General features: G+C 48.3%; 1 protein-coding gene across 2 annotated transcripts in view; it reads right to left on the minus strand.

Annotated features, from left to right (window-relative positions):
* ULK2 (unc-51 like autophagy activating kinase 2) overlaps window positions 1-12,236 on the minus strand; it is a 130,510-nt gene that overhangs the window by 21,237 nt on the left and 97,037 nt on the right. For both annotated transcript variants that reach the window (XM_081346675.1, XM_081346676.1), the window contains 3 exons: window positions 11,474-11,554; window positions 7,048-7,337; window positions 3,024-3,220 (listed from right to left, as the gene is read on the minus strand). In XM_081346675.1, coding sequence (XP_081202801.1) covers window positions 3,024-3,220; window positions 7,048-7,337; window positions 11,474-11,554 — 568 coding nt within the window. The remainder of the gene's footprint in view (window positions 1-3,023; window positions 3,221-7,047; window positions 7,338-11,473; window positions 11,555-12,236) is intronic.

Here is a 12,236-nt window from a genome sequence, read left to right on the forward strand (position 1 = left end):
TGGCTGAGGAATTCTGGGAGTTGAAGTCCACAAGCCATAAAAGGGCCATCTTGGAAGACCCCTGTCTTAAAGCATCCTGGCTGAGGAATTCTGGGAGTTGAAGTCCACAAGTCATGAAAGGGCCAAGCAGGAAGACCCCTGTCTTAAAGCATCCTGGCTGAGGAATTCTGGGAGTTGAAGTCCACAAGTCATGAAAGGGCCAAGCTGGAAGACCCCTGTCTTAAAGCATCCTGGCTGAGGAATTCTGGGAGTTGAAGTCCACAAGTCATGAAAGGGCCAAGCAGGAAGACCCCTGTCTTAAAGCATCCTGGTTGAGGAATTCTGGGAGTTGACGTCCACAAGTCATGAAAGGGCCAAGCAGGAAGACCCCTGTCTTAAAGCATCCTGGCTGAGGAATTCTGGGAGTTGAAGTCCACAAGTCATGAAAGGGCCAAGCAGGAAGACCCCTGTCTTAAAGCATCCTGGCTGAGGAATTCTGGGAGTTGAAGTCCACAAGTCATGAAAGGGCCAAGCTGGAAGACCCCTGTCTTAAAGCATCCCAACTGAGGAATTCTGGGAGTTGAAGTCCACAAGTCATCAAAAGGCCAAGTGGGAAGACCGCTGGTATAAGTAGTCCTCTACTTACACCGAAAACTGAGCCCAAAATTTCTACCGCTACGCAAGACAGCTGTGAGTTTTGCCTCCCTTTTATGACCTTCTCTCGCCTTCGGTGTTGAATGAATCACTGCAGTTATTAAGTTAGTAACAGAGTTGTGAAGTGAATCCGGCTTCCCATTGATTTTGCTGGTCAGGAGGTCGCAAAAGGGGATCACGTGACCCCCTGGGACGCTGCGACCGTCGTAAATACGAGGCAGCTGCCAAGTGCCCGAATTTTGCTCATGTGACCCTCGGGATGCTGCAGAGGTCGTAAGTGTGAACATCGGTCGTAAGTCACCTTTTCCAGAGCTCTTGTAGTTTCACACAGTAACTAAACACATGCTTGTAAGGCGAGACCTAGCTATACAAAATTACAAATACAGGTCGACTTCAATTTATGGCAGACATGTCAAACACAAGGCCCGGGGGCCGGATCCGGCCCGCGAAGTGGTTTCATGTGGCCCGTGAAGCCATCCTGGAAACAGTGAGGGAACGGCCCCCACTGCCTTGGCTCTGGCCCAGAGACCCTCCTTCTGGCAGAGACCCCCAGATCTGTCCCACTCCTGCCCAGGCCCCCATAGGCACCCTTGATGCCAACGATGTAGAGCTGGCCACGCCCACCCAGTAGGCCATACGCACTCTAGCCACGCCCACCCAGTAGGCCACGCCCACCCGGCCCCGAGGGCAACCGCAATGCTGATGCGGCTCTCAATGAAATTGAGTTTGACATCCCTGATTTATGGGCACATTGGGACTGAAACTTCCGCTGCTAAGCAAGGTGACTGTTAAAAAGTGAATCGCGCCCGGTTTTCCAACTTTTGACTGTTGCTAAGTGGATCGCTGCAGTTGTTAAGTGAATCACGCAGTCCTTAAGCTAATCTAGCTTCCCCCACTGACTCTGCTGATTGGTTGGGGAGGTTGCAAAGGGTGATCAGGCATTCTGCAACCATTTTAAACAACCCGCCAGTTGCTAAGTGCAATGGGTTCTGATCACGTGACCATGGGGATGGCTGCAACAGTCGCAACTGCGAGGACTGATTTGAAGTCACTTTACCCAGTGCTGTCCCAAAGGTGCTTTTTTTTCAGGAGGCAACTTGACTTTCTTGTTTTTCCTTTGAAGATGTTTCGCTTCTACTCCCAGAAGCATCTTCAGCTCTGACTGGATGGTGGGGAATGGAAGGATTTATACTCCTTGCAGACAGCTGGTCATTTGCATTGTTTTAGAGAGTCGTTGAGGCCACCTGGAAGTTTATCTATGTCCTGAGTAGTGCAAATGGGTGTGGAGCCTACTTAGAACTTCTTGGAAAAGATTCTTCTAGTAACTACAACACAGTCCTTTCGGCAGTTCCAAGGAGGCTCCACCCCCATTTGCACCACTCAGGTGATCCCGAGAACACAGACAAACCTCCAAGTGGCCTCAACGACTCTCTAAAAAAGATGCAAACGACCAGCTGTCTGCAAGGAGCATAAATCCTTCCATTCTCTGCCATCCCAGTTGTTGTGATTCAGGGTCAGCCTGTGGGTTCGGCAGTTGGGTCGGACGATTCAGAGGAGGAGGAGGAGGGGGGTGTTGGAGAGCCTGCAGAGGACAGCCCTGAGGCTTCGCAGAGCCCTCAGCCAGGCCCCTCTCATCTGGTCACCACGGAGACCCAGCTGTGTGAGCCTGACAGCGTGGATGAAGATGACCCACAGCTGGCCCTGTTCAAGGACGCCCGACGCAGGAGGCAGTCAATCAGGAGTAAACAGAGGAAGGCAATGGGGCACCTCGGAAGGAGGCAGAGAGAAGCCACGCCTTGAACTGTTTAAAAGGGGAATGTGTGGGAGGGCTGGTTTGCTGAAAGCAACCGCTTGAATAGCTCCTGTTTCATGGTTCGTGTTTTGGGTTTGCTCTGTTTGCTCTGTTTTGTGTCAATAAATTTGGCAGGCTTAGTTCCAGCCCCTTGCCTTTTTGTAAAGGGGGTGTCCCTGCGTTTTCTGCAGGGCCGGTAGTAGGCTGGTACAGAACACCAGTCAGAGCTGACAAAGCTTCTTGGATGAGAAGGGAAACGTCTTCCAATGGAAAAAACAAGAAAGTCCAGTGAAAAAGCAGCTTTGGGACAACCAGGATGACCTGGAATGACTGTGAATCCCCATGGACATTTATCCGGTGCTATTGTTAACTTTTTTTTGGTGGCTGGATGGAGTCACTGAAGCAGGAGGCGTGAGCTTAAATGGACTCCAGAAGATGGTAGAGGACAGGAAGGCCTGGAGGAACGTTGTCCATAGGGTTGCGATGGGTCAGACACGACTTCGCGGCTAACAACAACATTGTTAACTTTAACCGGTCACTAAACGAATGCTTGTAAGCTTGAGGACAGGCTGCACAATGTAGGATGGGGGATCGGTACCTGCCAAAGATCATCTTTCCGTGTTGATCTCTTGCCTGCTTCTCGTTACTCTGTGCGGAGTGGAAAGGGGTCATCTCTCTGGTCTCCCCCATCTCCTTCGGCGGCGGTAGCAAGAGATCCGAGGGTCCCTGCCGACTGACCAGGCCCACCAAGTTAGAAGACGCTTGGGTCTTGGGGATTTTGAAAGGAGCCGTTGCCTATAGAAGGAGAAGGAGAAGGAGAAAAAGTGCCTTCCTGGATTTTTTAATTACAGATGGTCCTCAATTTACGACCACAATCGACCCCAAAATCTCTGTTGCTCGGGGAGACATTTGCTAAGGGAGTTTTGCTCTGTTTTACGACTTTCCTTGAGTCAAGCTATTCTCCAAAGCACCTGAAAGCAGGACAACAAGCAACGGATGGAAACTCATTGGGGTAGAAAAGCAACCTAGAACTAAGGAGAAACTTCCTGACAGTGAGAACAGTTAACCAGTGGAACAACCTGCTTCCAGAGGTGGTGAATGCTCCAACACTGGAGGTTTTTAAGAAGAGACTGGACAGCCATTTGTCTGAAATGGTATAGGGTTTCCTGCCTGAGCAGGGGGTTGGACTAGATGACCTCCAAGGTCCCTTCCAACTTCTTCTTCTTCTTCTTCTTCTTCTTCTTCTTCTTCTTCTTCTTCTTCTTCTTCTTCTTCTTCTTCTTCTTCTTCTTCTTCTTCTTCTTCTTCTAGATGACCTCCAAGGTCCCTTCCAACTTCAACAACTTCTTCTTCTTCTTCTTCTTCTTCTTCTTCTTCTTCTTCTTCTTCTTCTTCTTCTTCTTCTTCTTCTTCTTCTTCTTCTTCTTCTTCTTCTTCTTCTTCTTCTTCTTCTTCTTCTTCTTCTTCTTCTTCTTCTTCTTCTTATTATTATTATTATTATTATTATTCTTATTATTATTATTATTATTATTATTATTATAGTTCTTAAGTCACGGGTCGGCAACCCGCGGCTCCGGAGCCGCATGCGGCTCTTTGAGCCGTCTCATGCGGCTCCCAGCCGCCCGGTGCGCGCGCACCTCTTCGAACGGGCAGTGGTGCGCGCGCACCTCTCCAAATGAGAGTGGCACCGCCCGTTTGGAGAGGTGCGCGCGCACCTCCCAGAATGGGTGGAGGTGCGCGCGCACCTCCCCAAACCTTTGGAGAGGTGCGCGTGTACCTCCGCGCGAACGGGCCGCGGCGTCGCTCTTTGAGGAAGCTGCCGCGGCCCGTCTGCAAAGCTGCCGAAAGCAGCAGCTTTGCAGACGGGCCGTCGCCGTCGGGCAACCGGGAACCGGTTCCATCTCACTTTTTTAAAAAAATGGCAACTGCGTGCGTCCGCGCATGCGCAAAAAACCGTTTTGTGCATGCGCAAAACGTTTTTTGCGCATGCGCGTGCACGGACACACGCATGCGGCTCCCAGTTTTTTTAATTTGTGATGGAACCGGTTCCCGGTGGCTCTTTTCCTTTTTTAGGTTGCCGACCCCTGTCTTAAGTGAACCACTGCAGTTAAGCTAGTAACAGGGCTGTGAACTTGCTTTTCCCATCGACTGCTCGCCAGAAGGTCGCCAAAGGGGATCACGTGACCCCAGGATGCCGTGACCATTGTAAATACGGAGACAGTTGCCAAGCGCCTAAATTTTGATCCTGTGATCGCAGGGAGCTGCAGTTGCTGTGTGACAATTAAGCCCTAAGTCACTTTTCTCAGCCCCTGCTTTGACTTCGGTCACTAAATGAACTGTTATAACTTGAGGACTACCTGTAGGTACGTGGACAGGTTCACACGTCCCTCTAAACCCCTTCAGAAGACCTGCTGAGCTGATTCAGCTGCTACCTGACATAGGTTGGTTGGTGGTGAAGCTGCTGACCTATGTTACATGTGCTCCCGAGTCTGGCTTGTGGTCACACACCCACACACTCACTGCCATGGTCAACAGCCACACTCAAAATCATTTCCAAGTGAACACTGAGGCCCAACCAGTTCTTTAGAATAGACAAAGAGATCCAGTGATTTTAAAATTAACAGCAAAACTTTACTGATTACCATGTACATCAGATATGTCAAACTCACGACATCAAGTGACGTCGCGCAACGTATCGGCGCTTTTTCGCCATTACCGGTAATGGGGAGGGCGTGGTTTCCTGGTGACACGTCCAGCCCGGCAGTTTGACACACTTGATGTACATTATAATTGTAGTAACCATGATAGGAACTTGGAGTCCTAGTGGACAATCACTTAAATAGGAGCCAGCTGTGTGCTGCAGCTGCCAAAAAAGCCAACACGGTGCTAGGCTGCTTTGACAGAGGGATAGATTCAAGATCACGTGAAGGGTTAATACCACTTTACAAGGCCTTGGGAAGGCCACACTTGGAATACGGCATCTGGTTTTGGTGACCACGATGTCAAAAAGATGTTGAGATTCTAGAAAGAGTGCAGAGAAGAGCAACAGAGATGATCAGGGGACTGGAGGCTAAAACATACAAGGAACGGTTGCTGGAATTGGGTATGTCTAGTTTAATGAAGAGGAGGACGAGTGGGGACATGATAGCAGCCTTCCAGTATCTCAGGGGCTGCCCCAAAGAAGAGGGAGTCAAGCTATTCTCCAAAGCATTTGAAGGCAGGACAAGAAGCAACAGATGGAAAGTAACCAAGGAGAGAAGCAACCTAGAACTAAGGAGGAATTTCCTGACAGTTAGAACAACTAACCAGTGGAACAACCTGCCTCCAGAAGCTGTGAATGCTCCAACACTGGAAGTTTTTAGGAAGAGGCTGGACAACCATTAGTCTGAAATGGTATAGACTAGAGTCTCCTGCCTAAGCAGGGGGTTGGACTAGAAGACCTCCAAGGTCCCTTCCCACTCTGTTATTCTCTTTCATTAGCTCTGCCCCACTTACACAAACCTGCTCATCCACACTTACCCCCATCTTTCTCAACCAGGCTGCCAGGTAGGAGCCAGAGATGCAGAAGCCACCAAGTCTGGATCTAAGGGCCACTAACCCTTTTATTCCCTCAAGAGTCCTTGCTTTGTCTGTTCTCAAGATTGGCAGTTACATTTGCCCTGTGGATTCTCAATTCTGGGAACTGTTAGGTGGGATTTGAGGAGGGGCTTCCCATGTGCTCAGACTTCCAATTCTTTTGTCTGGGTCCTGTGATTTTTTTTTTGCTTCCTTTGTTTCCTTAATGACTCCTTTCCTTCTTATCTACCCCCTGAAGGGATCTTTTAGACAAGGCAGGCTTGGCTTCTGGCTTATCTGCCTGCTTCATCTTTAGGCATGGCAGCTGCAGTCTAATCTCTCAAGCAGAAACCAGGGGACGGTGAGTTCTAGTCCTGCCTCAGGCATGCAAGGCAATGGGGTGACTTTGGGCCAATCACCAGGAGACGGTGAGTTCTAGTCCTAGCTAAAGCATGAAAGGCAATTGGGTGACTTTGAGTCTATCACCAGGAGACGGTGATTTCTAGTCCTACCTAAAGCATGAAAGGCAATTGGGTGACTTTGGGCCTATCACCAGGAGACGGGTGAGTTCTAGTCCTGCCTTAAGCCTGAAAGCCAATTGGGTGACTTTGGCCCAAAGTCACCTAGCCAGCTTTCATGCATAAGGCGGGGCTAGAACTCACAATCTCCTGATAATTGGCCCCAAATCACCCAGCCGGCTTTCAAGCCTAAGGCAGGACTAGAACTCACCGTCTCCTGGTGATCAGCCCACAGTCACCCAGACGGCTTTCATGCCTAAGGCAGGACTAGAACTCACCGTCTCCTGGTGATTGGCCCAAAGTCACCTAGCCAGCTTTCATGCAAAAGGTGGGACTAGAACTCACAATCTCCTGATAATTGGCTCCAAAGTCACCCAGCTGGTTTCATGCCTAAAGCAGGACTAGAACTCACCGTCTCCTGGTGACTGGCCCAAAGTCACCCAGTCGGCGTTCATACCTAAGGGTGGACTACAATTCACGTTCCCCTGCAGGTGGTGCCTTCACCACGAAACCAAACCGGTTCTCCGCACGGCGGCTTCCAACACTCACCTTGGTGGGAGATCCGATGATGGTCGGCAGGGGTGTTTTGAAGAGCCAGTCCGAGCTCCGTGGAGATGACCCCATGTGTTTGGTGGGCGACGTCCCCAGGCTGACCGGCCGTGGGGGTTGGGGTGAATGGCCATAGCTGCAGCCCGTGTAGGATGGGCAGATGGGATCCGAGTGCTGCTTCCGGAGCTTCTGCTTGTTCTGGTAAATATCCGTCAGGGTGGGCGTGCTTTGTAGCCGAGCTCCGGTCAACAGGAGGGACTGTGGAGACTGCGACTGTATTGCCGAGGAACCTGGCAGGGAGGAACAGAAACGGGATGGGATTCAGGGCATCTGGGGAGCAACAGACTTGCGTCAGCTTTTTCCCCCCCAACCCTGGCAGCTTTAAGAGGGGTGATCTTTTGCTCCCAGAATTCCCCAGCCGACCAGCTTTAAGATGGGTGGACTTCAACTCCCAGAATTCCCTAGCCAGTAATCCTTGAAGATGGGTGGACTTCAAGATCCAGAATTCTCAGCTAATCTGCTTTAAGATGGGTGGACTTCAACTCCCAGAATTCCCCAGACAGTATCCTTGTAGACGGGTGAACTTCAAGATCCAGAATTCTCAGCTAATCTGCTTTAAGAGGGGTGGACTTCAACTCCCAGAATTCCCCATTCAGAATGCTTTAAGATGGGCGGTCTTTCACTTCCAGAATTCCCAGCTAGCACACTATAAGAGGAGTGGACTTCAGTTCCCAGAATTCCCCAGCCAGCCTGGCAACTGATGTACAGCCATGTTAAAGCATGCTGGGAGTTGGTCCACACATCTTAAAAAAGTTCCCAGGGTTGAGAACCTCTGATCTAGTTGGATTAGATCCTGATCAATGAGAATTGTGGGAGCGTGATGGCTGGGGAATTCTGGGAGCTGAGGTCCAGCCATCTTGAAGTTCCACATTTCAAAATGCACTGTCTTCTGCCCTTGACCTGAGGTTTTAGTCTTCCAGACTAGCTTTTGTGGCAATTCATGTCTCCAAATCTCAGCCCTGCTGAGACACCCCCAAAAGCAAACTAAGATCACGTCTCCCCTTTTCTTTTCGGACCTGTGGGAGGAACGCATACAGACCTACACACATTTGTCTTGCCCAGATCTGTTTTTTTTAAAAAAAAGCAGTTCCTTTGAACAGGTGCTTTCTGGAGGCACTGGAATTAACAGATCAGAATTAACAGGGTTGGGAGGGACCTTGCAGGTTTTTGAGTCCAGCCCCCTACTTAAGGCCGGAGACTCTATATCGTGGTTATCCAGTGTTTTCTTAAAAAGTTCCAGCGTTGGAGCACCCACAACTTCTGGAGGCAGGTTGTTCCACTGGTTAATTGTTCTCACTGTCAGGAAATTAATTAACCTCCTTAATTCTAGGTTGCTTCTCTCCTTGATGAGTTTCCATCCGTTGCTTCTTGTCCTGCCTTCAGGAGCTTTGGAGAACAGCTTGACTCCCTCTTCTTTGGGGCAGCCCCTTGAGATACTGGGAGACTGCTATCATGTCACCCCCTGGTCCTTCCTTTTCATTAGACTAAAAGGTAAAGGTAAAGGTTCCCCCGCACATGCGTGCTAGTCGTTTCCGACTCTAGGGGCCGGTGCTCATCTCCGTTTCAAAGCCGAAGAGCCAGCGCTTGTCCGCGGACGTCTCCGTGGTCATGTGGCCGGCGTGACTAGACGCCAAAGGCACACGGAACGCTGTTACCTTCCCACCGTAGTGGTCCCTATTTTCCTACTTGCATTTTTACGTGCTTTCGAACTGCTAGGGTGGCAGAAGCTGGGACGAGTAACAGGCGCTCACTCTCGTTACGCGGCACTCGGGATTCGACCCGCCAAACTGCCGACCTTCTGATCGACAAGCTCAGCGTCCTAACCCAGAGCCACCGCGTCCCTTTATTCATTTGACTAGACCAGGGGTAGGCAACCTCGGCTCTTTTATGACTCATGGACTTCAACTCCTAGCATAGCTGGCTCAGGAATTCTGGGAGTTGAAGTCCATGAGTCATAAAAGAGCCGAGGTTGCCTACCCCTGGACTAGACAGACCCAATTCTTCCAACCGTTCTTTGTTATGTTTAAGCTAATTGTCTTTCAACTTTACTGGCTGGGGATCATGGACAGGAGAGTCATTCCAACCCGCTAGTCGTACCAGCCCGTTCTTTTCAAACCACCTGGTCAACAAAGGCAGAATGAATGTGATTAGAAAAAAAAAACTATCCACCCCTTGAGGGAGCGAAGGAGGCCAAAACAAAAAAAGAGAAAGCTCTGGTCATCCCAGTTCACCCAAGTGGCTAAAAGGAGGGCTTTCATCAGCTACACACACACACACACACACACACACACACACACACACACACAAAAGACGACAACAAAGCCCTCGCAGAAGGTCAACTGGGGTGACAGCAGCGGCTTGTCCTCACAAGCCCTTCTAAAGGGGCTCACAAAAAGCCTCTGACCAGCATCGGAGCACATGTGCACCCAGAGAGACGCGTTCAGGCAAGGAAAGAGATCTCCAGGATCCCATGCCAACGTTTACAGATCTCCCTCTCTCAAATGCTTCTAGGCACTTCAGTCGTACAGAGACAAGAGGTGGAATGCCTAGAGAAGCCCTGTTCTTGTAGGGTTTGGCTACCTAGCTGCAGTCAGTCAGTCTCTACCTACCTATAAGGTAAAGGTAAAGTTTCCCCCGCACATGCGTGCTAGTCGTTTCCGACTCTAGAGGCCGGTGCTCATCTCCGTTTCAAAGCCGAAGAGCCAGCGCTTGTCCGAGGACGTCTCCGTGGTCATGTGGCCGGCATGACTGGACGCCAAAGGCACACGGAACGCTGTTACCTTCCCACCGTAGTGGTCCCTATTTTTCTACTTGCATTTTTACGTGCTTTCGAACTGCTAGGTTGGCAGAAGCTGGGACGAGTAACAGGCGCTCACTCTGTTACGCGGCACTCGGGATTCGACCCGCCAAACTGCCGACCTTCCGATCGACAAGCTCAGCGTCCTAACCCACTGAGCCACCGCGTCCCTATCTCTACCTACCTATAGATAGATAGAACTCTCTCATCTGTCTATCCATCCATCATCTCTTCTCTCTCTCTCTTCTCTCTCTTCTATCTACTATCTATCTATCTCCCTATCATCTATGCATCCATCAATTCTCATCTTTATCCATTCAGCTCTCCCATCCATCCATCCATCCATCCATCCATCCATTCATCCATCCTTTTACATCTTTCTCCATCATCTATCTCTCATCCATCCATCTATCCCATCTCTCATCCTTGCATCTCTCATCCATTTTTCATCTTTCTCATCTCTCTATCCATCCATCTTCTCTTCTATCTTCTATCTACTATCTATCTATCTATCTGTCTGTCTGTCTGTCTGTCTATCTGTCTGTCTATCTATCTATCTATCTATCTATCTATCTATCTATCTATCTATCTATCTATCTACCTATCATCTATCCATCCATCCATTCTCATCTTTTATCCATTCAGCTCTCCCATCCATCCATCCATCCATCCATCCATCCATCCATCCTTTTACATCTTTCTCATCTCTCTCCATTATCTATCTCTCATTCATCCATCCATCCCATCTCTCATCCTTGCATCTCTCATCCATTTTTCATCTTACTCATCTATCCATCTCTATCCATCAATCTCTATCTCTAATCTGTCTATCTATGTTATCTCTTATCTCTCTCTCTAATCTCTCTTATCTATGTCTGTCTGTCTATCTATCTTCCTTCTATCTATTCTATCTCCTATCTATTTTCCTTCTAATCTATCTCCTATCTATCTATCTATCTATCTATCTATCTATCTATCTATTTATTCTATCTATATCTATATCTACCTATCATCTATCCATCCATCCATTCTCATCTCTTATCCATTCAGCTCTCCCATCCATCCATCCATCCATCCTTTTACCTCTTTCTCATCTCTCTCCATTATCTATCTCTCATCCATCTATCCCATCTCTCATCCCTGCATCTCTCATCCATTTTTCCTCATCTCTCTCTATCCATCATCTATCTATCTATCCATACATACATCGTTTTTCATTTTTCTCACCTCTTTCTCTCTCTCTCTCCCTCTCCTCTATATCTCGTATCATCTCTCTCTGTTTCTCACACACACGTTGCTAAAAGCCTTGGAGATATTCTCCATCCCTTCCGTCTTTCACAAAAAACGGAGTGCAAATGCTTGGAGACCCGGAGCAGAATTAACCTGTAATCTAACCGTTCCTCGCCCTCTTCAGTTAGTTGAATTATCTCCACCAGCCTCCTGAACTGGGTGGGAAGACTTCACAATCCCTGGGCTGTTTGAGGCTTTGTACTTTTACTCCTGTAAACCCCTCCCTTAAAAATCGGATGGGGGGAGAGGGGAAGGGGACAAAAAGGAGAAACTGCTCACCTGAAGAGCTTCGGCCCCTTATTTCGTGGCCCTGCAGCTGCCCGCAACAGCAATGCCCAAGTTGTTCAGGTATGGTACCAACTGGTGGGGGGGGGAGAGAGAGAGAGAGAGGAAAGGAAATAGTAAAATCAGAAGAAAATCTGATTCAAAATCACCTTACAAGTTTGTAAAAAATAAGTTTGAACCACCGTCTCCCCAGTCATAGCCCACCATGACTGCTTACTGTAAACACTATACAGCTAGTCCTTGACTTACAACCATTTGCTTAGTCATAATCATAATAGTTAAAGTTGGAAGGGACCTTGGAGGTCATCTAGTCCAACCCCCTGCTCAGGTAGGAAACCCTATACCATTTCAGACAAATGGCTGTCCGGTCTCTTCTTTAAAAACTTCCAGTGTTGGAGCATTCGCAGCTTCTGGAGGCAGGTTGATAATAATAATAATAATAATAATAATAATAATAATAATAATAATAATAATAATAATAATAATAATAATAATAATAATAATAATAATAATAATAATAATAATAATAATAATAATAATAATAATAATAATAATAATAATAATAATAATAAGAAGAAGAAGAAGAAGAAGAAGAAGAAGAAGAAGAAGAAGAAGAAGAAGAAGAAGAAGAAGAAGAAGAAGAAGTAGTTGTAAGGGATCTCGGAGGTCATCTAGCCCAACCCCCTGCTCAGGTAGGAAACCCTCTACCATTTCAGACAAATGGCTGTCCGGTCTCTTCTTTAAAAACTTCCAGTGT

Source organism: Vipera berus, assembly GCF_964194415.1.
Source record: "Vipera berus genome assembly, chromosome: 1".
In the NCBI taxonomy this organism is placed as follows: Eukaryota; Metazoa; Chordata; class Lepidosauria; order Squamata; family Viperidae; genus Vipera; species Vipera berus.